Raw genomic sequence first — 23,120 nt, 5'->3', positions numbered from 1 at the left:
CCACCCTAGGTTCAGATAAGACACTCCCTTTCGTTCCTGTCAGAGGACTGGGTTGTGCCATGACCTGAGGAAAGCCTTCCCGAGGACTCTGTGCCTACAAGCAGAGCTTCATGCTCCTGGAGCTGCTAGCTTTGTGAAGGTGGGGGGAGCCTAGGGGACCACGGGCCGTGCCAGATATGCAGACAACGGAGTTCAACAACAGTGCGGGAGTGAAATAAAAGGGTAGGCGGTCAGTCCTCAAGAGAGCCCCCCGCCCCAGTCAGAGATGATGAGGATTGATAACAGTAACTGGGCCCTTCTCGTAAAGCATGCCGGTTTCAAGTACTTCACACTTCACGTAGGTTAACCTCCTTAACTCTGACAGTAATCCTGTGAGGTCAGTATGACTAGTAGTCTTAGAGAAGAGAAAGAGAGTTCAGTAACTTGCCCAAGGTCATGCAAGCTAACATTCCTGGTGATCACCTATGCTAGGCTCTGCTCTAGAGCTTTACATAGTAACTCTTTTTTTTTTAAAGATTCTATTCGTTTATTTTTAGAGAGAGAGACAGCATGAACAGGGAGAGGCAGAGAGAAAAATTTGAAGTAGACTCTGCCACTGAGTGTGGAACCTCACCTGGGGCTCGATCTCATGATCCTGAGGTCATGACCTGAACCCACATCAAGAGTGGGGCACTCAACTGACTGAGCCACCTGGACACCCCTACATATTAACTCATTTCATGTTCATGTCAACCCTGTGAGGGCAGTGCTTCTGTTATTTCCATTGTACAGGTGAGGTAACTGAGGCGCAGGGAGGTCGAGTGACTGGCCAAGGTCACATGGTGGAACTGCAGTTCAGACTCCGACAGCCCGCGTTCTGACTCCACGCTCTTAGCTGCCATACCACACCAAGGCAAAGATGAGAATTGCCATTTGCTTGCAGGCTGCTTTGTTCTGTACTTTTTCAGATTTTGTCTCCTTAAAGGAGAGACAGATCATGGTAGCCATTTGACGGGCAAGGAGACGGCCAGGGTGAAAGAGGCGGAGGGCGGATAGCAGCTAGCACACGTCCCCAGCATCACAGCAGGTCCTGTCTAAGCGCTGCACACACAGGGCTTATCAAAGTTCCCTCCCAAACCCTGTGAGGTAAATATTCACAGAGGGGGGACCTGAAGCTGGGGGAGGTGAAGCCGCCTTGTTCAGAGCTGGGAGCTAGGCCGCTGGTATTTGGTACTCAGGTCCTGTGCTGTCAACAACCCTCTGCAGACTTCCAGGGAAGTCGGTTAGGATCATTCACCGGACATTGGCTGTGGGTGGAACACTGTGCTGGTGCTGAGACAACAGTGAACAAAACTGGCATCGATACTCATCCTCAGGACGTTCACATTCAAGTATTTGGATTCAAGCAGGGCTGGCGTTTGGCATTGTTCACCAGCTGCCATCCCTTATAATTGCCTGTTGCCTGTGCCATACTGGTTTCTGAATACTTCGTATCTCAGCCTGGAATATAAGTAATAGATACTCAGCAGTTCTGGGATGCTTCAACAGCTCTACATGTCAGAAGCCCAAGTGTGTGCTTCTGAAATCATTTTTAGCTTCTCCTCATGGTTGCAAGATGGTTGCTGTGGCTCCAGCTGTCACATCCTCTCATAGCCGCAAGGCAGGAAGTGGGGAGCCAGTCAGGACCATGTTTCTGCTCTTTTATCAGGAAGCCCCTCCCTGCCCCCCCTTCTAGCAGATTTCTCAGCTCTCAGCTAGAAAAATTAATGCCTGGTTTTTTCAGCATCAATATTGGCAGGTAAGCAAAGGAGAATAGGTTTGGGATGTTACAGGGAGGCCAGTGAGAATGTTTGCTCTGGCTTAGGAAGTGAGCTTCGCCTTCCACTCAGGCCTGGCCCCAGGTGTTTTTCTTCATGCCATGGATATTGGTGCATTTACTCATGCAACAAGGTGGGAGAGCCAAGAGGTTAGAAGCATGGACTCTAGAGTTAGCAGGATTGGAACCCAGCTTTGCCATTTACCAGCAGTGTGACCTTGGGCTTCAGTTTCCTGGTGTATAAAATGGAGATGGTAATAGTACCTCTCAAAGGATTGTCGTGCGGAGCGAATGGGTTAGTATTGCATAAAGCGCATAGAACAATGCCAGGCGCATTGTAGACCCATATAAATGTCAGGCAGTGTGATCATTCATTCTCCCATTCACCGGATGCCGGTGAGCATCTCTTCTGGGTGCCCGCACCCCCAGAGAGGCAGGAGAGAGGAGGGGTGGTGCCTGCTCCCAGGAGCTCTGGTCTTGCGGAGGGCAGATGCGTGTACGCGCAGCACCCAACAGGGAGGGCCCCCAAGGGCTTCCCAGGGGCGGGGGGAAGTACCAGATGGGGTAGGGGGGTCAGGGAAGGCATCACTCAGGAAGAGAAAGGGTTAATGTGCAAAGTGCTGGGCAGTTACTCCTGGCAGAACCCAAGGGTGAGGCCCAGCCGGGAGGCAGGGATGCCGCGCGTGGTTGGGAATTAGTTGGGAGTCCTGGGGGTTTTGGGCTTGTGAGTTACGGATAGTTTGCACAGAGAAATCATCTTTGAACCCAAGTTTAAAAAAAAAAAAAGATCATCTAGAGTTGGCAAAACCATTTGGTCATGGGGAAAGGTCTTTGGAAGAGGAGAGCCACAGCCTCCATTTTGGTAAAAATGGAATCAATTATTGGGCACTTAATTGGACATCAGGCCCTGTGCTTTATATTTATTCCTCAGTGAGCCCTCCCAGCCTCCTGTGAAGTTAAGGGTGGCATTCCTGTTTTCCAGAAGAGTCACTCAGTCATTGCCCCTTTAGTGTGTGTGTGTTGAGCACCTGCCACCAGCCCAGTGCTGTTCTGTGTGGTGGGGAGTGAGCAGTAGAGAGTCCACATTTTGTGGAGCTCATGCTTCCGGTGTGGGCGATGGACAAGCCAACTCCTAAATGGAGAAGCGAATTGAAGCCAAGCTTTCTCTAAAGCCAGTACTCTTGACTGAGATTTAAGATGCTGCTGTGAAGTGGTTAGGGATACAGGCTCACATCCAGCCTCATCTCTTCCTGGCTCTGTGTAACCTTGGGCTAGTGACCTCCCCTCATAGAGCTTCAGTTTCCTTATATGTAAAATGAGGATCTGGGTAGGACCTCTACCAGTCAAGATTATAGTCTGCTACACGTAACAGGAAGCCAGCAAGCAGTAGCTTAAATAAGGCAACAGTTTTTCTCTGGCACACAGGAAGGGAAGGGAGTATGGGTAGACTGGGGCAGGGCCACTGGCTAGGAGAGTGGGCTCCCCTGACTCCTTGCCCCCGCCATCCTCAGCATGTGGCTTGCAGCCTCCCATCACAAGATGGCTACCTCACCTCCAGGTATGGTGTCCACATTCCAGGAAGGAGAAAGGTGGAAGGCATGTGCTGGCTGAGCTTAGTCCTTTCTACTAGAAAGCAGTAGCTTTACCAGAAGACCTCCCGCCCACCCCCAGCAGACTTCCACTTAACCTCTCACTGATGAGAATGGGACACAGTTAGCCCTAGCTGCAAGGGAACCTGGGAGAGTGAGCTTTTTTTTTTTTTTTTTGTAAGATTTTATTTATTTATTTGACAGAGAGAGAGGGAACACAAGCAGGGGGAGAGGGAGGGGGAGAAGCAGACTCCCCACTGAGCAGGGAGCCCGACGTGGAGCTCGATCCCAGGACCCTGAGATCATGACCTGAGCTGAAGGCAGACGCTTAATGACTGAGCCACCCAGGCACCCCGAGGAGCAGGCTGTTTGGATGGGCATCCTACTGCTGCAAACGAATTCAGACTTCTCTCAAGGAAGGAGGGTGGGCTTGGATTTGAACAACACTGGAGGCTCCGCCGTGCAGCCACGAGTATGAGGCCCTCGGCACCTGGAGCAGCCCCCTGGTGGGGAGCGTGACATAGTCTCCCACTGAGGGCCTGAGTTCTTGTTGTGGAGAAGGGACACCGCCCTGTGTTCGTCTCCTCATCTGCCCATCGGGTGTGAGGTGCCTTGCCTTCACGCCTCCTGAGCAGCACCTGTGAGTCTATGAAACCCTGGATGGGAAGGACTGCGAGGTACGTCCCACCCTGTAGGAGGGCTGGGGCTGGCTTTTGTTTGGGAAGTTGTCTGTTTTTCTTAAAGCTGAGCCTAGCCCTGGCAGCTGATGGTCAGGCCAAACATAGTGACCTGAAATGGCTCGTTTATTCGTATCTCCGTCCCGCTCAGGTCCAAGGAGTGTGGGGGTGAGAGGAGGAGTGACAGCCCGCATCTCTGTGACCAGATCTGGCACAGCGCCCTGTACGCACCTGGTATCCAGCTTAGGAGTAAAGGCTGTGGAGCTCCGCTTCATGTGAGGAAATGGCCAGATCCTCTCTAGTCTGTCCCTTTCTCTGTGCCAGCACTGTCCCTGTTTGGGGCCATGCCACTCCTGCCCCCCCCCCCAGGGATGGCTACCCAGCCTCATGGGACTCCGCTGCTCAGCAGGTTCATTACCTACAGGGCATTCGGGTGGGGTCGCTGCCTCCAAACACGCTGGGGCCTTCGCACGTGCTGCCTCTGTCCCCCTCCGCCTGCCACCACCCCTTTCTTGAAGCCTTCCTTGACCCCCCCCACTGTGCAGCACCCTGTTCTTCCCTTTATCCTCTCCTCAGCTCGCTTTGTGCTGACACGTGTACTTGGTAAAGGCACTCAATTCATGCGTTGTCTCCCTTCTCCGGCCAAAGGGCAGAGAAGGGTCTTCCTTGTTCCCTGCTTTCTTACATAGCTGTTTCCCAGGAAATATGCGTCTAGTGAATTGGAAATCAGCTACATGAATGGAAACGTCCTGCTTTGTCTCCCTGATTTTGAAAACCCATTCATTTACGGTAATTTGGGAGACTACAGGAAGGTAGAAAGAGCACATTTTCAAAAATCACTGGTAGTCCCAGCACCAAGAACTAACCCCAAATGACATTTTTGAGCATTTTTTTTCAGTCTTTTTTCTATGATTGCATCTGCACATGTATATAAATAAACATCCTAAGGTTGTACAATGAGACATGCAGTAATTTATTTAGCCATTCTCCTGTTGTCGGACATTGGGTTTGGTTCTCTCTTTTGCTTTATAACCAATGCCATAAATGTTTTTCTTCATTCCCATTGTTTCTTTGGGATCAATTCCCAGAAGTAGCATTACAGGCTCAGAGGGTAAGAACATTTTTAAAAGCTATTGCCAGATTGCCTCTAAAAAGCTTCCATCAACTGTGGACATTTAAAAAAAAGAAGAAGAAGAAGAAGGAGGTTGTCCTTGGGGCGCCTGGGTGGCTCAGTCGTTAAGCGTCTGCCGTCGGCTCAGGTCATGATCCCAGGGTCCTGGGATCGAGCCCCGCATCAGGCTCCCTGCTCCGCGGGAAGCCTGCTTCTCCCTCTCCCACTGCCCCTGCTTGTGTTCCCTCTCTCGCTGTGTCTCTTTCTGTCAAATAAATAATTAATTAATTAAAAAAAAGAAAGAAAGAAAGTTGTCCTAGGAATGAGTGGCTGATTTCCTGGTGTCCTGGGCTCCTGGAGAGCCATTGTTTTAGGCTCCTGAGGGCCCAGTGCCCCCTTCCAGCCCTTCTGCCTTGGTCTTAGTCCCCTGGGCAGGATATTTGATTAGGGTGTTGTGCAAACAGAGCTGCAGGCTTTTGCCATCTGCCAGCTGGTCCTCAGGCTGACAAGAGGCTTTGCACCTCGTAGTCAAGGGTCAGGACTAGAGTCTTTCTAGAGCTCACTGTGGGATCCCTGCAGGGGCAGAGCTAGGATGCATGCTGGCATGGCCCCGCAAGCCCCTCTGCCCTGTAAGGCCTCCTCCGGGCAGGTGCGGGTTCTTGCCCCTCTGTCCCCCAGCTGCCATGTGGTGAGCTGTCCCAGAACTGCTGCTGTGAGTGTAGCCCCCGCTCTGGCCGCCTCCCCTGGGGCCAGGAGGAAGTGCCCAGGATGTTTGTGTTTGGCTGGCCAGGTGAAGTGGCTCTGCCGGTTCTGGGAAGTAGAAACCTTTCTTACAGGAGAGAAAGTGAATTTTGAGCCAGGGGAGTGACAGTGACTGGGGTGGCACTGCGTTTGGTACGAACACACACAGGTCTTCAAGGAGGGGCTTACCTGTTTTTTTAGCCATTTTGTTTATTTGTTTGAGAGAGACCTGGCGGGGGTGGGGGGGTGGGGGGGGATGGAGAGGCAGAGGGAAAGAATCTCAAACAGACTCTGCACTCAGCATGGAGCCCATGACCCTGAGATCATGACCTGAGCCGAAAGCAAGAGTCGGACGCTTAACCTGCTGAGCCGCCCAGGCGCCCCTCAAAGAGGGTCTTATCTGTTTTTTTTATTACACACGTAATACAAGAGTACAAGTTCATTGTTTAAAATGAACAGATACAATGCAAAAGACTTTAAAAGACTTTAAAACTTTGTTATTGTGAAACATAACACTTGCACCAAGAAGTATGTGAAATGTAAATACACAGTTCGGTGAACAGTGATAAAGCAAGCGCTCGTGTAACCCCCACATCAAGAGAGAGAATCTTGCCAGTACCCCAGAACCCTCTATGTACCCCTGCCATCTGAACCCTCTCTTTCTCCACCAGACTTCCGTGGTCACCATTTCTGGCTTTTTGAAGGTTTGTTCACCTAGGAGAGTAATCCTAAGTAAGTAACATGGTTCCATTCTGCCTGTTTTTGAACTTTATATAAATGAAATCATAAACGATACATGTTGTTCCGTGTCTGCCTCTTTTCCTCAGAATCATGTCCAAAAGCTGCATTCTAGTTTTGACGTCAGCACATTTCTGAGACCAAAGCTGATATCCATGGACACACAGACAAGCTTTACAAATGTTCGTATTCGTGCATTTTGTTTAAGGAGTCTTAGAAAAAATATGAGTGTGATTATAAAGATTTTAGTAAGTGAGTTGGTTGAAAGGATTATCTTAAGCAAATGTTAGTACAGGTGGTCTGCGATGGGGCCAAAGTGGAGGCGCATGACTTCAGGAAGTTTTGGAACTTTGCAGTTGAGGATAGGACGATCACACGTGCGCGCGCAATGTCACTCCCCTCCCTGGGGTAACCACTTACAGGTAGAGACTGACCTTCCAGATCTTTGCTCTGCGTCGACCTAGGTGGTTATATGGATATAAAATATGTCGCATGGAGATTTTTTTAATACTAATTTTTTTAATTGTAAGAGAGAGTATGCCATTCTTCTCAACTACTTCTGAATACAATTTTCTTGGGAGTCTCTGAGTTTATTCTCTGATTAAAGCAGCCAATTTCCTTGTAAGATTCCACATCAGGGTGGGGGTGAGACTGGACAAGACCGGTGTAAATCCTTCCTGGATTATGAGAAATTAGGGGCCCGAACAATGCCACACTGTGCCAGTGGTTCTTTTATTCAGCAGACAGTTTGGGATCTGCCTCCTGCATTTTTTTTTTTTTTTTAGAATAATCTTGGCCAATTCCTTAGCCTCTCTCCCTGCAGATGCTGGGAACTTGGAATATGGGAGAGAGTTAGGAGGGACCAGGCAGAGGCTGCCTGGCCTGGGACACATCCTCAGTGGGTTAACATGGGACTGTGACTCAGTGGCCAGAAATAAGCAGAGCTATGTCTGTCTGTCTGTGCACATGTGTGAGAGAGATACACACCCGGAGGGACATGCATAGGTGTGAACAGGGATGTAGAAACATGGGATAGAGATGCAGAGAGATGGGGTCGAGATGGAAATAGGGACAGGGACACAGAAACAGGAGACCAGTTGGCTGGTTGACTGGTGGTTTGGTTGGCTGGCTAGGTGGTTGATAAACTGGATGATTGGTTGGTTAGTTGGTTATCTGGCCAAGTGGCTGATTGGTTCATTTGGTTTTTCTTCTTTCTTTCTTTCTTTTCTTTTCTTTCCTTCTTTTTTTTTTTTTTCCAATCAGTGGACTCAGCAAAGACTTATGGAGGACTCCCCTGATCTCAGCACTGCTTTGGACCTGGGGAAAGAGTGATGAACAGTGGCTGTGGGCATTGGGTGTGTGACCATTGCTCCCCACCCCTCCCCCCATGAGGGAGCTGTGAGTGATGCTGTGGAGTGGTTCTCGTTGTTTTTCAAATCCTGAGTAAGGATGTACGCGTGCTTCTTCGGTGCCTTTACCGTGGGGAGTGGTGTCTTAGGGGGTCATCTCGGGCTCCTCTAGCAGTGCGACAAGGAGCCACTTCAGTCTGCTCTGGTCTGTGTTGGGGCCAGAATTTGATCCCAGGATCCCATCATGAGCCTCATTTCTGTCTTAAATCACCGAGGAATGGAGACCAGGTATTTATTGAGGCCCATCGTGTTCACAGCTCTATCCCAGCTTTTTATTTTTTTAAAATTTTTTAAAAATATTTATTTATTTGAGAGAAAGAGAGTGAGTGAGAGAGAGCACAAGCAGCGTGAAGAACAGAGGGAGAAGCAGACACCCCCCCCCCCACCGCCCGAGCAGGGAGCCCAATGTGGGACTCGATCCCAGGACCCTGGGATCATGACCTGAGCCGAAGGCAGACACTTAACCCACAGAGCCACCCAGGCACCCTATCCCTGCTTTTTAGAAATGACAGTGGTTCTGGTGGCCATAGAGTCACCCACCTGGTTCCAGTCCTCCCTGTGCCTTTTACCTCACAGGTAGCTTGCCCCTCTGAGTCTCAGTGTTCCCTTCTGTAAACTGGGGAGAACAGTAGGGCCCTCACCCCGGGATGCTGCATGGGCTGAGTAGGGCCAAGTGTAAGGCCAGTGCTTCTCAGTGGGCCTGCCCCACGTGTAGCTTCGGGACCTGGACCGTTGGAACAGGCCTCCAGTCTGGGCTCCTGGTGGCATAAGTGCCAGTTTTTGCTCTTACTTTTGACAATTTGTCTCTGAAGACCCCGGAGTCAGCCAGAGCCACATCTAGAAGCCCTGTTCCTCCTCTCATTTTCTCTGTGACCTTGGGCAAGCAGTGTCCCCTCTCAGAAGCTCAGTTTCCCCATTTTGAAATGGAGGTGACGAGAACACTGCCGCAGTGGACCATCAGGAGCCCGGTTCTGTGGCAAGCACTCCACTCCGGCTGGGGACTGGTCCTCAGCAGCCACGGGGGTCAGGGGCAGGTACGGTGATTACAGCTGGCAGATGGTGCCCCCTCTCCCCTCCCACCATGGGGAGCCTTTCTGTTTCTGTGTCTTCACCCTCCCCCATCCCTCCACAAAGCTCCTCAGGTGAGGAGAAGCAGAGCCAGAGATGCCCCCGGCTGGCCCCCAAGAACAAGCTGGGAAGACCAGGACTTCCACAGATGTTCTTTGACAAGGATTCCCTGGCTGTAGTTAATCAGGATTGTCAAATATTGATTTAATCTCCGAGCCCAACAGATGTGATCTTAGCAGGTTTCGGTGGCAGTTAGCTAGGATTAGTTTGCAAGTCAGGCTCCATGCTGACAAGACAGCATCTTCTGAAGGAGGCGTGGCCTGGTCACAGGAGTGAGCCCGTCGGGTGACATACTAAACATTTCGCCACCGCTGCAGCCTGGGGCAGCAACAGCCATGGGAGCGGACCCTGAAGCGTTGCCCCCATGCAGTGATAGTGGGGACTCTCAGGGTTCCAGGCAGCAGCTGTTCATCAAAGTTTCAGTATCAAAGTCAATGTCACGGCTACACCAGCGCATGTGGCTTGACCGTGGGCCTGGCTAGAGCCAGGGAGATCCCTCTAGGGCCGGCCGGCCGCTTGGAGCAGTGATTGTGGTGCTGATGATGTCTCCCCAGAAGGGGCGTCCCCGACCACAGACCCCTCATCCAGCCTCCAGCCAGCGCAGCTCGGTCACATCATCCGAGGGCACAAGCTTGGCTGTAGCTCCTGGGTGGGCCTGGCACGTGTGCCCATACTCCAGGAGGCATCCTTTTGTAATTTTGCATTTCAAAGTCTCATTTGAAGTGAGTAGGACTGTGCCCACAATTGGAACAAGATGCTTGCTCCACATGTGCTTCGGGGGAGGTAGCAACACTCTCTTGTCGCACCCACCCGACCCCCCAGGGTCTCAGAAGGGGCATCTCCCTGTGGCCCTGGCTCTGGGCCGCCAGGAAGGAGGGGGGCTGGCCCAGCTTCTCTGGTTCAAAGCAGGCCACCCTGGGCGACCCAGCTCCTGAGCCCAGAGCAGCCAGGGTTCATGCCAAGGCCACATTTGGTTCGGTTTGCTTGAGGTTTCGTTTTTATTATTATATAAGTAAAACGTTAATAGCTAATACTTATAAATCCCTGCGTGCCGGGGATATTCGAAGTCTCTACAGTCTTTAACTCACAACATCCCTAGGAGTGAAGTACTATTATTATCTCATTTTACAGATGGGAAAACAGAGATGTAGGGAGGTTAAGTGACCTGCCCAAGGTCCAGGTAAATTAAGTGGCTGAGCTGGGCAATTTTTGAACCTGAGTCGTCTTGGCTTCTAAGCCCCAGGCGACTGCTGCCGCATCAGGAAATCTCCAAGATCTGATAATAAGTCAGAAAAGCAGCTATGAAGCCTGTTTATGATTTTTTAAATCCATCTCTCTATATAAGCACGTAATTATACAAGCATTTAACCCACATAACTCCAACCATACTGGCTCGCAGACTAAAACAAAGAAGGCCAGATTGCTGTTGAAGCATTTAAATACTGCCTCTGTTTCCCTGAGGAGCATGTGGACACAAGATGGGGTGCCCCTTCCTTCCCTCGGTGGGTCTGGGTGTGAGCAGCTTGCCAGGCCACAGAGGAATCTCCACTTGGAAAGATGTGAAGTTTTCGGACTCCTGGGGCCTCGCCGATGCCAGGACTAGTCCTCAACTGAGGCGGCTCATCTGTTCTAACTCTGCTTTCTGGATGGTCAGGGCTTTCCAGAGAGGGCAGCTTTCCCTCTGCCCGTGTTTCCTCTCACAGGCTCACTTTCACAACTGAAAACTTAAAGCCCAAGACGCCCCTGCCCTGTGCAGTTGACACAGAGAAAAGTCTGGTAGAAAGTGCAAACCTGTTCACGGGGCTCCTCTCCAGGCTGTGGATTTGGGGCAGGCCTCATAGGGGGCCTAGAGAGGGCCTTGAACTTAAATGTTTGTAAGAATTCAAGCACAGACACGTACAATTTTTTTTAAAAAGGTGTCCTTTTATCTCCATCCCCGGTTTTACTCCTTAGAAGTAACCACTGTTAACAGTTGGGTGGGGTCCTCCTAGGCCCTTTCTTTATAGACATTTACATTCTCCTTCCCTCTTTCTCTCTCTCTCATGAAATCCAACCCCCTTTTGTTGAAGCCAGATTATTTTGTTTTTTTCGTTTGATTCTGCAGTTTTCCTCTCTTTCCCTTCACAAGTGGCACCATGGAATAAAATGAGAAATCCTGGAGTGGGATTGCCTGGGTTCAAATCCCAGTGCCACTGCTCTCCCACTGAGTGACCTTGGGCAAGTTACTCGGCCTCTCTGGGCTCAGTTGCATTGGCTTTAAAATGAGGCCGGTGGGGGTGCTTGGGTGGTTCAGTCGTAAAGCGCCTGCCTCTGGCTCAGGATTGAACCCCACATCGGGCTCCCTGCTCAGCGGGGAGCCTGCTTCTCCCTCTCCCACTCCCCCTGCTTGTGTTCCCTCTCTTGCTGTGTCTCTCTCTGTCAAATAAATAAATAAAATCTTAAAAAAAAATTGAGGCTGGTGATTGCCCCTCCATCACAGGGTTTCATGAGGATGAAATGAGTTAATGTGTGGAAAGCACTTTAGCCTGGTACATAGTGAGCACGCCTAAGCGTGAGCTATACCCATTCGCTTCGGGCCACGTGGGCCTCTTACACGCAGGACACATGGTCTTAGCTCTAGCTTGCTGTTATTACCGCTGCATTGCATCCCTGGAGTAGAGACAGTGAGACGCATTTAGTCCATCCTCTACCGATGAGCTCTTTGGCTCTTCCACCGCTTCCATATTCCACCAGTGTGGCGGTGTGAATGCCCCTGCAGGAGAACCACCATGCACCTGGGTTTCTATGTGCACTGGTGTGAATATCTGAGGGACAGATTCCTAGAAATGGAATTGCTGGATTAAAATAAAATAGTTGCACACCTGATATTTCAGAGCATAATTACAATTCTTTCTCCCCGCTCCCCCAAGGAAGGGAAAGAAGCTCTACTTGATTTACACACTTTGAAGAGAACGGGCTTCTCCGAAACTCAGACCCTGGGGACCCTTGCCAGTTTGAGTGGAATGACTGTAGGATTTCAATTAGAAACATCCATTCTCTGGGTTCTTTGACCTTAAATACTAAAGTGCAAATAAAAATATATATATTTTGTCTTTGTCCCCAGTTGGTGGCCCCAAGAGTTTAAAAACGCTTGGAATTTTCTGAGTGATGTGGTTGATAGGAGCCTCTTTTGTTCTTTAGGATAAGCCCCTTTCAGCAGTACCTGAGTTTATGCTAATGAGGTGATTCTGGGTGGACTCCTGGATAGCTTCGATATGGGCTGGTTGCCATGGAAACCAGCCCTGTGATTAGAAGGTTGGAACTTTCAGCCCCACCCCCCTGACCTCAGGAGAGGAGGTGGGGGCTGGACATTGCCGGAGTCTCAATGGCCAGTGATTTAATCAATCATGCCCACATAATGCAGCCTCCATAAAACCCTAAAGGATAGAGTTCAGAGAGGTTCTAGGTTGGTGAGTGCATCCACGTGCTGGGAGGGTGGTGCACCTCAAATTCCATGGGACTCAAGACCCTTCTGGACTTCATCTTGAGTATCACTTCATCTGACTGTTGATTTGTATCTTTTATAGGAAACCAGTAATTGTAGGTAAAGTATCTCAGTTCTGTGAGCAGTTACAGCTGATTACCGAGCCTGAGGAGGAGTTTGTGGGAACCCCAGTTTGTAGCCAAGTCAGACGTGTGGGTAACCTGGGGACCCACCACTTGTGATTAGCATCTGAAGTGGGGAGCAAGTCTGGTGGAACTGAGCCCTCCAACCTGTGTGGCATCTGGACTAACTCCAGGTAGTTAGTGTCGGGATTGAAATAAATTGTGGGACACCCCATCAGTGTCTGCAGAGATCTGGAGAATTGCTTCGTGTGGAAAACCCACACATCTGGTGTCAGAAGCACTGAGAGTAAAAATCAGATCGGAGTAGTACGCAGCCGGGTGGCCATGCTCAGGGCCTTGCACCTCGTGTTTTGGGCTGATGGAGCAGTCTCTGCCTCGGGGCTTCCTAATGAGATGTCCGGAAGTTCCATCCATTTCGTTTCTTCGGGGAACTCTAAAGAGGTCCTGTGTGTGCTTGAATTTCCAGTAGAAGGGAGAAAACAGATTCTTTTTTTTTTTTTTTTTAAGATTTTATTTATTTGTCAGAGAGCACAAGCAGGGGGAGCGGCAGAGGGAGAGGGAGAAGCAGGCTCCCAGTGAGCAAGGAGCCCGACGCGGGGCTCAATCCTGGGACCCTGGGATCATGACCCAAGCCAAAGGCAGATGCTTAACCAACTGAGCCACCCAGGCATCCCTAGAAAACAGATCCTTAACCTGAACTCCCAAGAAGAAACATGTTCAGGAAGCTGAAAGTAATACGTGGAGTGTGTGTGCGCGCGCGTGCGTGTGTGTGTGTGTGTGTGTGCGTGCGTGCACGTTCATACAACAGACACCTATCACATTCTTAAAAATCATTTAGTGCAAAGAAGTCATTCAGTCGAAAGAGCACTAAAACCTTATTCTTTTACTGAACATTGACCAGGCGTGTATAACTCACTCATTTCACAAACGCCAAGCACCTAAAATCCACTCATTTATTCAGTAGGTTTCTCAAGCACCTACTACATTGGTAGGTGAAGCTACAGCCCTGAGCAGGACAGACCACACTCCCCTCTCGTGAACTTACTTCAGGAGAGGGAAGCCACAGAAATAAGTCAACTAAGACAGAAAACAAGGTAACTTCAAAGGGTGATGAGCAGTTTAAAGGACTAAAACGTTGTGACAGGGTAGGGCTAGGGGCTGCTCTGAGCTGTTGCTGACTTTCTAGAGTTTTGTCCTTATGCATTGATCTTTGAAGATATTTACATCATTTGCGTATTCACAGAACACCTTCATTGGGGCTTCCACCTCTCATTTACAGTGTAGTGGCAAAAGTGTGGGAGCCAAACTGACGAAATTTGGGATCCTAGCTGCTCCACCTACCCACCTGCCGTGTGACGTGGCCACGTGACCTTTGCCCCACCTGCCATGTGACATGGCCACGTGACCTTTGCCTCATCTGTAAAACGGGCATGCCAGAAGTCTCAGCTTTATGAGGTTATTAAAGCACACGTTCATACATGCTATGTGTGTGTATTACCATCACCTCTACATTATCACCCCCTACCCTGCCTGTGTGGCAAGAGCACATGTGGTAGACCCTAGTCCCCTGCAGACTTGGAGCTGCTCAAAGCCCAAGGAGGACCAAAGCTACTCAGAGGCTTAAAAATCCGGTGAGCTGGTGGCGCCTGGGTGGCTTAGTTGTTAAGCGTCTGCCTTCAGCTCAGGTCATGATCCCAGGGTCCAGGGATTGAGCCCCGCATCGGGCTCCCTGCTCCACGGGAAGCCGGCTTCTCCCTCTTCCACTCCCCCTGCTTGTGTTCCCTCTCTCGCTGTGTCTCTCTCTGTCAAATAAATAAGCAAAATCTTTAAAACAAACAAACAAAAAAAATCCAGTGAGCTAACTCCTGTAGCACAGGGTGTGTGCAGACCCTTGGGAGCTCAGCAAAGGGAGGAGGGGAGCCATTGTGTATGGGAGGAAGTTAGGAAGGAGACAGGGTAACCCGGCCGCACTGGCAGGCAGGACAAGGGGTGTGGACAACGCATCCCAGAGCAGCAGTCCCCTGAAATATCTCCTGCTGTGGTCCCTAGTGCCCTTCAGACCAGTAATTGTCATCGTATGTGACCCTCTCAGCAGCCTCCAACAGTGTGGACCCCCTGCTCCTCCCTAGGCCACAGCCACTGCCGGGGCCTCGGGGACACCTGCTCTCCTGCCCCCTCTGTGCGGGCCTGCTCTGCCTGAGCAGGCCTTGCATTTGCAGCAAAGCAGGGCTTGATGCCATGCCCTCCTTTCTTTGCTCTCTGCTCCTCTGTCCTCAGCCCCAACCGCATATTAGAATCAGCTGGAGAGCTTTTAAAAGGCTCTCAGGCCTGGTCCCCACCCCAGACCAGCTGATTCAGACTCTCTGGGGGTGGAGTATGAACACCTATATTTTTACAAAGCTCCCCCAGTGCCTCTAATGGACACTGGGGGAGAGAACTACTGCCTTGGACGAGCCCACAGGGCCTTGTACACTGGCCACTCCCAGCTTTCCTGCCCATGCATGTCAGCCTCGTTCATCAGCAGACCTGGTGCATGGCAGGTGCCCTCTCTTGGGATCAGATGGCACCCCACAACCAGGCCTCCCAACCACCTCCCATTGAGAGCAGCCCCTAGCCCTACCCTGTCACAACGTTTTAGTCCTTTAAACTGCTCATCACCCTTTGAAGTTACCTTGTTTTCTGTCTCTTGACTTATTTCCGTGGCTTCCCTCTCCTGAAGTAAGTTCACGAGAGGGGAGTGTGGTCTGTCCTGCTCAGGGCTGTAGCTTCACCTACCAATGTGGTAGGTGCTTGAGAAATCTATTGAATAAATAAGTGGATTTTAGGTGCTTGGCGTTTGTGAAATGAGTGAGTTATACACGCCTGGTCAGTGTTCAGTAAAAGAATAAGGTTTTAGTGCTCTTTCGACCGAATGAATTCTTTGGACTAAATGATTTTTAAGAATGTGATAGGTGTCTGTTGTATGAACGTGCACGCACACACACACAGACACACACACTCTCCACGTATTACTTTCAGCTTCCTGAACATGCTTCTTCCCGGGGCAGACACACTGGGTCACCAAGCAAGAGCCACCTACCCTCAAGTCATAGACCCTGACTGAGCCAGTGCTCTTCCTGGTCTGAGCGAGGTTGTCATCCCTCCACTCAAATGTGAATATTGAATCCTGCTGCATGGAAGAGGGCACTTAGGGGGGAGCAGAAGCAGAGGGAACAGGGAGGCTGTTATGTGGTTTAGCCATGTCCCTTACCTGTGAAATTAGCTGGGTCTCATGGAAGGACGGCTCTGTCGACTGGGAGTAAAGCAGGCATGAGAAGGCCCTTGGCCCACCCGTGTTGGGACATGCAGAATGACCAAGAAACACCTTTGTGGTGTAAGACCCTGGTACTTGGGGTCCTCTGTTACTGTGGTACAACTTAGCCCACCCTGATGATTTCTGAGAAGGAACAAGTTTTGTGGACAGGGAGAGATCAAGAGTTCGGGGTGGGAATGGTTAGTTTGCAATGCATGTTGACATACATACGTGATGTCAAGTAAGCAGGTGGCTACCAGAGCCTGGAACTCAGAGGACCAGTTGCATCTGGAGATATTTTACAGTGTGTCACCAGTGAGGAAAAGGAGGATTGGAGGTCTGGGACTTTGCCCACTGGGCAACCTGGAGGGCTGGTGCTTGAACTCAGGACCGCCTGACTTCAGGAATGAAGCTTCTGGATCATTTGCAACTCTGCCACCTCGTGGCCATCTGGCCTTGGGCACATTACTTCATCTGCCCACTTCAGTTTGCTTATGTTAAAATGGAGATAATATCTACTTCATAGAGTTGATGTGGAATTAAGGGAGATAATAAATGTAAAGTGCTTAGAGAAGGACCTGGACCATAGAAGGATCACGTTCGTGGTAGCTGCTGTTATAGACGTTTTGTTATACAACTAAACATCTAGCGGTGGCTAGAATAGTGGTGGCTTCAGGTCCACCTTAACTCAGACTAAAGTGATGGCTACAGCCCCCAAGTCTCCCCTATTTCAGCCCCTTTCATAAATGGTTCTTCCCTCATGGTCACAAGATGGCTGCAGTGATTCCATCCCTCCCATCCTCTCAGACTCAGGGTAAGAGGGAGAAGCACAGCTTTCAACCCTAGGACTCTTGGCAATGATTTCACTGGTTCTGATCCGGTTACATGGTTAGTTCCTGAGCTCAAGAAGGAGCTCCTCCTCTAGCCCACTGGGTGGGAGTCAGAGAAGGCAGGTTCCCAAAGGGAAATCTGGACTGTTTTTGGAAAAAAGAGTCATAGAGGCCAGGGAAGCAAACCACAAGTGTCTCCCACTGGAAGGCTTGTGTTTTTTCCTTCTACTCTGCCATGGGAGGTTCTGGCAGACATCGTGGCTCCTTCACAGAAGAGCAAGGCCCTTCAGAGCCAGAACATTGCGGCTGTGACACTTGCCTGCATGTCTGCTGTTCCAGCCTCTAGGCTTTGGGGGCCTGATAAGGGAGCGCCCTCTCAGCTCAGACTTCCCCAGCTTCTTTACAAGTGACAGTCTGGGAGCATTTACACAGATACACTATTGGGTGCCTCCTCCTCTAACAGACCCTGACGTTTTTAGGGAGCCAGTGTGGCCAGCTCTCTTAAGTCCTCACCAGCCTAAGGGCAATCGGGATAATCCCAGATTCTCAGCCTTCCCAGCTTTCCTTGCACCTGGAATGGCCATATGTGACCACATTCTGGCCATTTAGGCATCAAGGAAAGTCTGTTGAGGTGTAGGGGGAATGTTCTGGCAAACATCCTCCTTCCTGACTAGGGTCAGATGGGTAAGAAGTAAGAACAGTCGTACGTCACCCCTTTCTCCCCCCCTCCCCCCCGGCCCGTGGTTCAGTGCAGCTGTGGCCACCAGCTCGCTCCTCTGAGGCCAAAAGCCAAAGGTGTAAGCCAGCAGCTCACTGAGAGACGCAGAGGAGGATGGGGTGGGGGCAGAGAAAGCGCCTGACATCATTCCTGTGTACAAGAGTGGAGGCACCATATCTGGTGGCCTCCTTGTGACACAGGATAATGAGAGGTCTTCACTGCCCGAGCTACCAGCAGATGGGACTCCGTTGCCTGCAGCCACAGGCCTCCCACCTGACTCTCCCACCGCCCCTCGCTTCTTGTTGTGCTGCCACCCCCCGTGTTTCCCCGTCCACCATCCCCAGCTGCCTTCCTTGTCCGCGGCACTGTGCCTGAGTCCAGGTCCTCCGGTGCCAGCAGCAGAAGCCACGCTTGACAGTCTTGGGCAGAAGAAGAATTTATCAGGGGCTGACCGATCACCAGGAGGCAGGAGGAGCAGGCGTAGAGAAGAGGCAGGAGCCAAGGAACACTGACGAGAAGACACTTGTGCAGAGAGATCCACGCGGACACCACTCAGCCGCCGAGCCCACCCCTGGCTGTGCTTCTGTAATTGGGGGCAGGGAGAAGAAACAGGAGGGAAGGAACCGTAGCGATAGCAGTGGCCAGGACATAGGCAGTATTCTGCCCATTTTACAGATTGAAACTGAGTCATGGTGTTAGTAACCAGCCTGTGGCCCACTAGGATCTGAACCCAGGCAGTCTGGCCCTCAGAATAGGGGCTTCCCCATCAGGAAGATGGGGGTGCTCTTGGGAGGGGGGAGCTGGACAACCAGCAGCTGGAAAGGGACCAGTGTGCAGCAGTCCCCAAATCCCACAGAGGCTGTGGGTATCACTCAGCCTCTGAGTAGCACAGGGCGACTTGGCTACACCTGCTCCGGGAAGGGATCTGTGGAAAGACACCGGGGCCTCAGGAACATCTGTGTGTTTTCACAGAAGAGAGCAAAACAGATGGGGGGTTTCTGACTGAGCTGGAAACAAAATGCCATCAGCAAAGCCCATCTGTCGGGAGGTGCTTGCATAAGCAAGTCACGGTCGCATCTGGGCCACTGGTTTTCCCAGCCAGCCCCAGTGTGGCCTCAAGAGGGCTGATCCTCCGTGCTCTCCCAGGCTGGCCCAGGGGTACCCCTGGCCAAGCTGCACCCCCCAGTTTGGCCTGGGATCCCGGGCCCCAAAGAGTATAGGGGCACTCCTCTCTGGCAAAGCTGCTGCGCTGACCCATCACCAGAGGTCACAGACCAGCATCCCCTGCCCACATTTGGCCCACATACTTATTTGGTTGACCCTTACTTGGTTTTTGTTGGTAGTGTTCTTAAGTATTTCTTTATCGACCAGAAGTACATGCAAGCAATTCCAAAGGTAGCCAGTGGTGTACAATGAAAAGTAAGGCTCCTTCCTTCCCCTACTTTCAAGACACATTTAGATCCTGGGGATACAGCGGTATCTCACCTCATGAGGTGGGGATCAGGAATAAATAGGAGAAAGAAGTGAGTATATTGAGAAGTACTAAGGAGCAGAGTACAGCAGGAGAGAGGGCTGGGAGTGGGGGAAAGAGACCGACTTCCCCTTCCCAGACTGTTAGCAGTTTCTTGAAAATCCTTGTAGAGGTCTTCTCCGCATGGTAGTTGGTTGTCATTGCTGCTGTTGTTTTTGTTTTTCAAACTGGGAAAAGTTGCATACCAGTTCAAGATTTCTGATTTCTACTTAAAAATCCAATGCTCTGGCATCCGCATCCCCGCAAAGCTTGGTCGCCGGAGCTGAGGTCCACCTGCCTCTATAGAAAAGCCTCTGCTGGGGCACTGGGGTGGCTCAGTTGGTTAGGCGCCTGCCTTGGGCTCAGGTCATGAGCCCACGGTCCTGGGCTCCCTGCTCAGTGGGGAGTCTGCTTCTCCCTCTGCCCCTCCCCCCTGCTCATGCTTTCTCGCCCTCAAATAAATAAATAAAATCTTAAAAAAAAAAAAAAATGCCTCTGCTGTCCCACTCACCTGGCCTTGCTTCTGTCTCCCTTGACCAACCTGGCCCTGGGGCCTACCCCTGCCCCCCATTCTCTGCCCCCTCCCCTGTGTGCCTGCCTGCAACATCTTCAGGAAAGTCCTGCCTTGGGAGCTAGGAAGAGGAGGGTGCTCTTGCTCCCCACTCCTACCTTCTGATTCTTACTTTCTCAGATGTACAGGCTCGCCTGTTTTGCTCCATGAATCTGCTTCATGCGGCCCCCTGGTTCTCTCTCTGCCAGCTTGTTCCGTACCTATGGGCATGAGTTAGGAAATGCCCTCCCCCCACACACACATACACACGGCCTTCCCCTTCCTCAGAAAGCACCATTAGTCATTGGTGGGCTTCTCTTCATAGGGAAGGCTTCATTGAAGAGTGGACATCATGCAAGGGAGCCAGCTTGGTGAAGAACCAACGGAAGCATATCCAGATATCCTGGGTGGGGTTTGGTATGTCCGCAGAATAGAAGAGGGCCAGTGTGATGGGATCTTAGGCAGGGATGGGGAGAGGCCTCAGGGAGACTGGCAGGGGCCAGAGCCTGTGGGGCTTGTGGGTCAGCAGAAGAATTTGGATTTTATTCTAATGCAGTAAGGAGCCACTGGGGAGATGTCAGCAAAGAAGTGACAGGAGCTGATTTACTGGCTCATGGTATCTATTAATCACATAGAGTTCTAGAGACATCCCCTCCCCCAAATCTACCAGTAATCATGGTGACTCATCTGTCATTTTTACTTCCTTTTTGGTGGGGTGGCTGGTCAGGCAGACGGCAGGACAGATAGACAGCAGCCCAGCCTCTACCTGCAGGACTCACAGGGGGCAGAGGAACGTGTTTAATGACACCACAAGGGAAAAGGCAGCCAGATCCTGAAAGTGGAAAACTACATGGGACGAGTGACCTCATTCCTTCCACACGTGAATAGTGTCACAATAAAGGTGATGGGCATGGAGGAGACATTATAGAAGAGACTTATGAAATATACCTGCCAAAGTAGAGTAGGGATCTTGTTTGGATCCTGATTTAAACAAACCAACTCTAAAAGACAACTTTGAGACAATGGGGGAAATGTAATGCAGATATGGGGTATTACATGATATTAAAGAATTCTTGATAATCTAGATGGATGTGATAAAGGTATCGCGGTTAATTTTGAAAGGCCTTAACTGCGACATATATAAGCCTAAGTTTTTACAGGTGAAAGGAGCTGACACCTGGGATATATTCTAAAATATTCTGTCAAATAAAAGAGTAGGAGTGGGTGGGTAGATGAAACAGGAATCAGGAATAGTTAACTGTTGTTGAAGCTGGTGGGGTGCTCATCCTGCTCTTCTCTGCTTTGAGTATGTTTGAAAGTTTCCATAATAAACGGGTTTTTTAAATGAGCATAAAGCTGCCACACACAAAAAGTCTTTCTCTGGGAACAGTAACATCACATCTCACCTTTGCCTTCTCTCCTTTTTCAGCATGGCAGGGAGGACAGCCCTGCAGCCTGCTGGCCGGCACCTGCATCTGCTGCCTGCTCTGTCCCGCTGAGCCACTCAGACTGGAAACCCCAGGACCGCACCTGCCTCCTGAGGTTGTCCTGGCTCCGTTGTCCACAGCGATGGTGGAGAACTGGACTCCACAGGCTCACAACCTTCCCGTCAGGCTTCAGGGACCAGCATCCTTCATCCTGGGACTGGTGGCCCTGAACAATGGCTGAGGGCCAGGGGACCCCATAAAGTCACTCCACAGCTCACGGGGGCCAGTAGCACTCCAGTGCCCGTGGACTATGACCACCTATCGGCCCATCCCCAATGATGGTGTGGACCTGGCAGCCAGTTGTGGGGCCAGGGGGGCCGACCTCCTCCCCGGGCCACACACAGGGGACTATGCTCCCATGGGATTCTGGGTCCAGAACGGAGGCATGCCCCAGCCCATTGGTGAGAGCCCAGTCAGTGCCACCACCCGCCCCAGTCCCACCACCCCTGCAGTGCCCAAGATGGGGGTGCGCGCAAGAGTGGCCGACTGGCCGCCCAAGCGGGAGGCGCTGAGAGAGCAGAACAACCCAAGCCCCTCACAGGACGCAGACAGCGCAAAGGCCGCAAAGGTGGCCCATTCCATGAGGAGCATACAGAACGGACAGCCCCCCGTCAGTACCGCGGCTTCCTCGGGGCCCAAAGCCTTCCACCGACTCTCCAGGAGAAGGTCCAAAGATGTGGAATTCCAGGACGGGTGGCCCCGGTCCCCTGGTAGGGCCTTCCTCCCTCTGCGGCACCGCAGCAGCAGCGAGATCACCCTCAGCGAGTGCGACGTGGAGGACACGGGCGAGCCTCGGGGGCCCCGGCACACGGGGGCCCTGCCGCTCTTCCGGGAGTACGGGAGCACGTCCTCCATCGACGTGCAGGGCGTGCCCGAGCAGAGCTTCTTCGACATTCTCAACGAGTTCCGCAGCGAGCAGCCCGAGGCCGCGGGCCCCCAGAACCTCCGCGCGCTGCTCCAGGCCGACCCCGGCCCCCACGTCCCGGGCGGCAGCGGCGGAGCCAAGGCGGACCCCCGCAACGGCCAGCCCGCCAAGGACAGCCTCCTGGGGCTCCAGCCCGCCAAAGAGAAGGAGAAGGCCCGGAAGAAGGCGGCGCGCGGCCTGGGCGGCGGGGACGCCACGGACTCGTCCATCTTCCGGAAGCTGAGGAGCGGGAAGGCGGACGGCGAGGCGGGCCGGGCGCCGGGGGAGGCCGAGGAGGGCCGGAGCCCCCCGGAGGCCGGCCGCCCGTGGGTCTGCCAGAAGAGCTTCGCCCACTTCGACGTGCAGAGCATGCTGTTCGACCTCAACGAGGCGGTCGCCAACAGGGTGGCCACGGCGCAGCGGCGCAACACCACCACGGGCGCCTCGGCCGCCTCCGCCACGGCGGCCCTCTCGGCGTCGCGGGCGCACGGCCTGGGCGGCCTGGACACCGCCTTCCCCAGCACGGAGGACCTGAACTGCAAGGAGAACCTGGAGCAGGACCTGGGCGACGACAACAGCAACGACCTGCTGCTCAGCTGCCCGCACTTCCGCAACGAGATTGGCGGCGAGTGCGAGCGCAACGTGAGCTTCTCGCGGGCGGCCGTGGGCTCCCCGGGCGGCGGTGGCGGCGCTGAGGGCCGCCCCGCCGAGCCCGCGCTCAGCGCCCACCGCACCAACGCCAGCATCTCGGTGTTGGAGGTGCCCAAGGAGCAGCAGAGGACGCAGAGCCGCCCGCGGCAGTACAGCATCGAGCACGTGGACCTGGGCGCCCGCTACTACCAGGACCACTTCGTGGGCCGAGGTGAAGGGGCGCGGGGGCTGGCGGGCCGCAGCTTGTCCCCGGAGCTCCCGCTGCGCGTGCCTTCCCTGAGTGCCAGGCCCCGAGGATGTAGCAGAGGGAGGGGGGTGAGGATGCAGTGAGCGGAGCCTCATCCAGCGCCTAGCGTGGTGCCTCATACAGGGATGAACTCGCCG

At 52.3% G+C, this 23,120-nt stretch overlaps 1 protein-coding gene across 7 annotated transcripts in view; it reads left to right on the top strand.

The window, feature by feature from the left end:
- Positions 1-23,120, top strand: part of SIPA1L3 (signal induced proliferation associated 1 like 3) — a 222,508-nt gene that overhangs the window by 107,620 nt on the left and 91,768 nt on the right. For 5 of the 7 annotated variants that reach the window (XR_012375996.1, XM_025854293.2, XM_073885181.1 and 2 more), the window contains one exon: positions 21,124-22,947. Coding sequence is in view for 6 of the 7 variants with exons in the window: in XM_025854293.2 (XP_025710078.1) it covers positions 21,432-22,947 (1,516 nt within the window). In the remaining variant the exon portion in view is untranslated. Of the gene's footprint in view, positions 1-6,584; positions 6,646-6,740; positions 6,834-21,123; positions 22,948-23,120 lie in introns of all 7 variants that reach the window. The other 2 variants (XM_073885184.1, XM_025854295.2) reach the window with 2 other exon arrangements.

The sequence above is a fragment of the Callorhinus ursinus genome, unplaced genomic scaffold (genome assembly GCF_003265705.2).
Source record: "Callorhinus ursinus isolate GAN/ISIS: 27379988/994484 unplaced genomic scaffold, GSC_fseal_2.0 scaffold61, whole genome shotgun sequence".
In the NCBI taxonomy this organism is placed as follows: Eukaryota; Metazoa; Chordata; class Mammalia; order Carnivora; family Otariidae; genus Callorhinus; species Callorhinus ursinus.
Note: the sequence above shows the minus strand (reverse complement) of the source record. Positions and strands in the feature narration are given on the sequence as shown.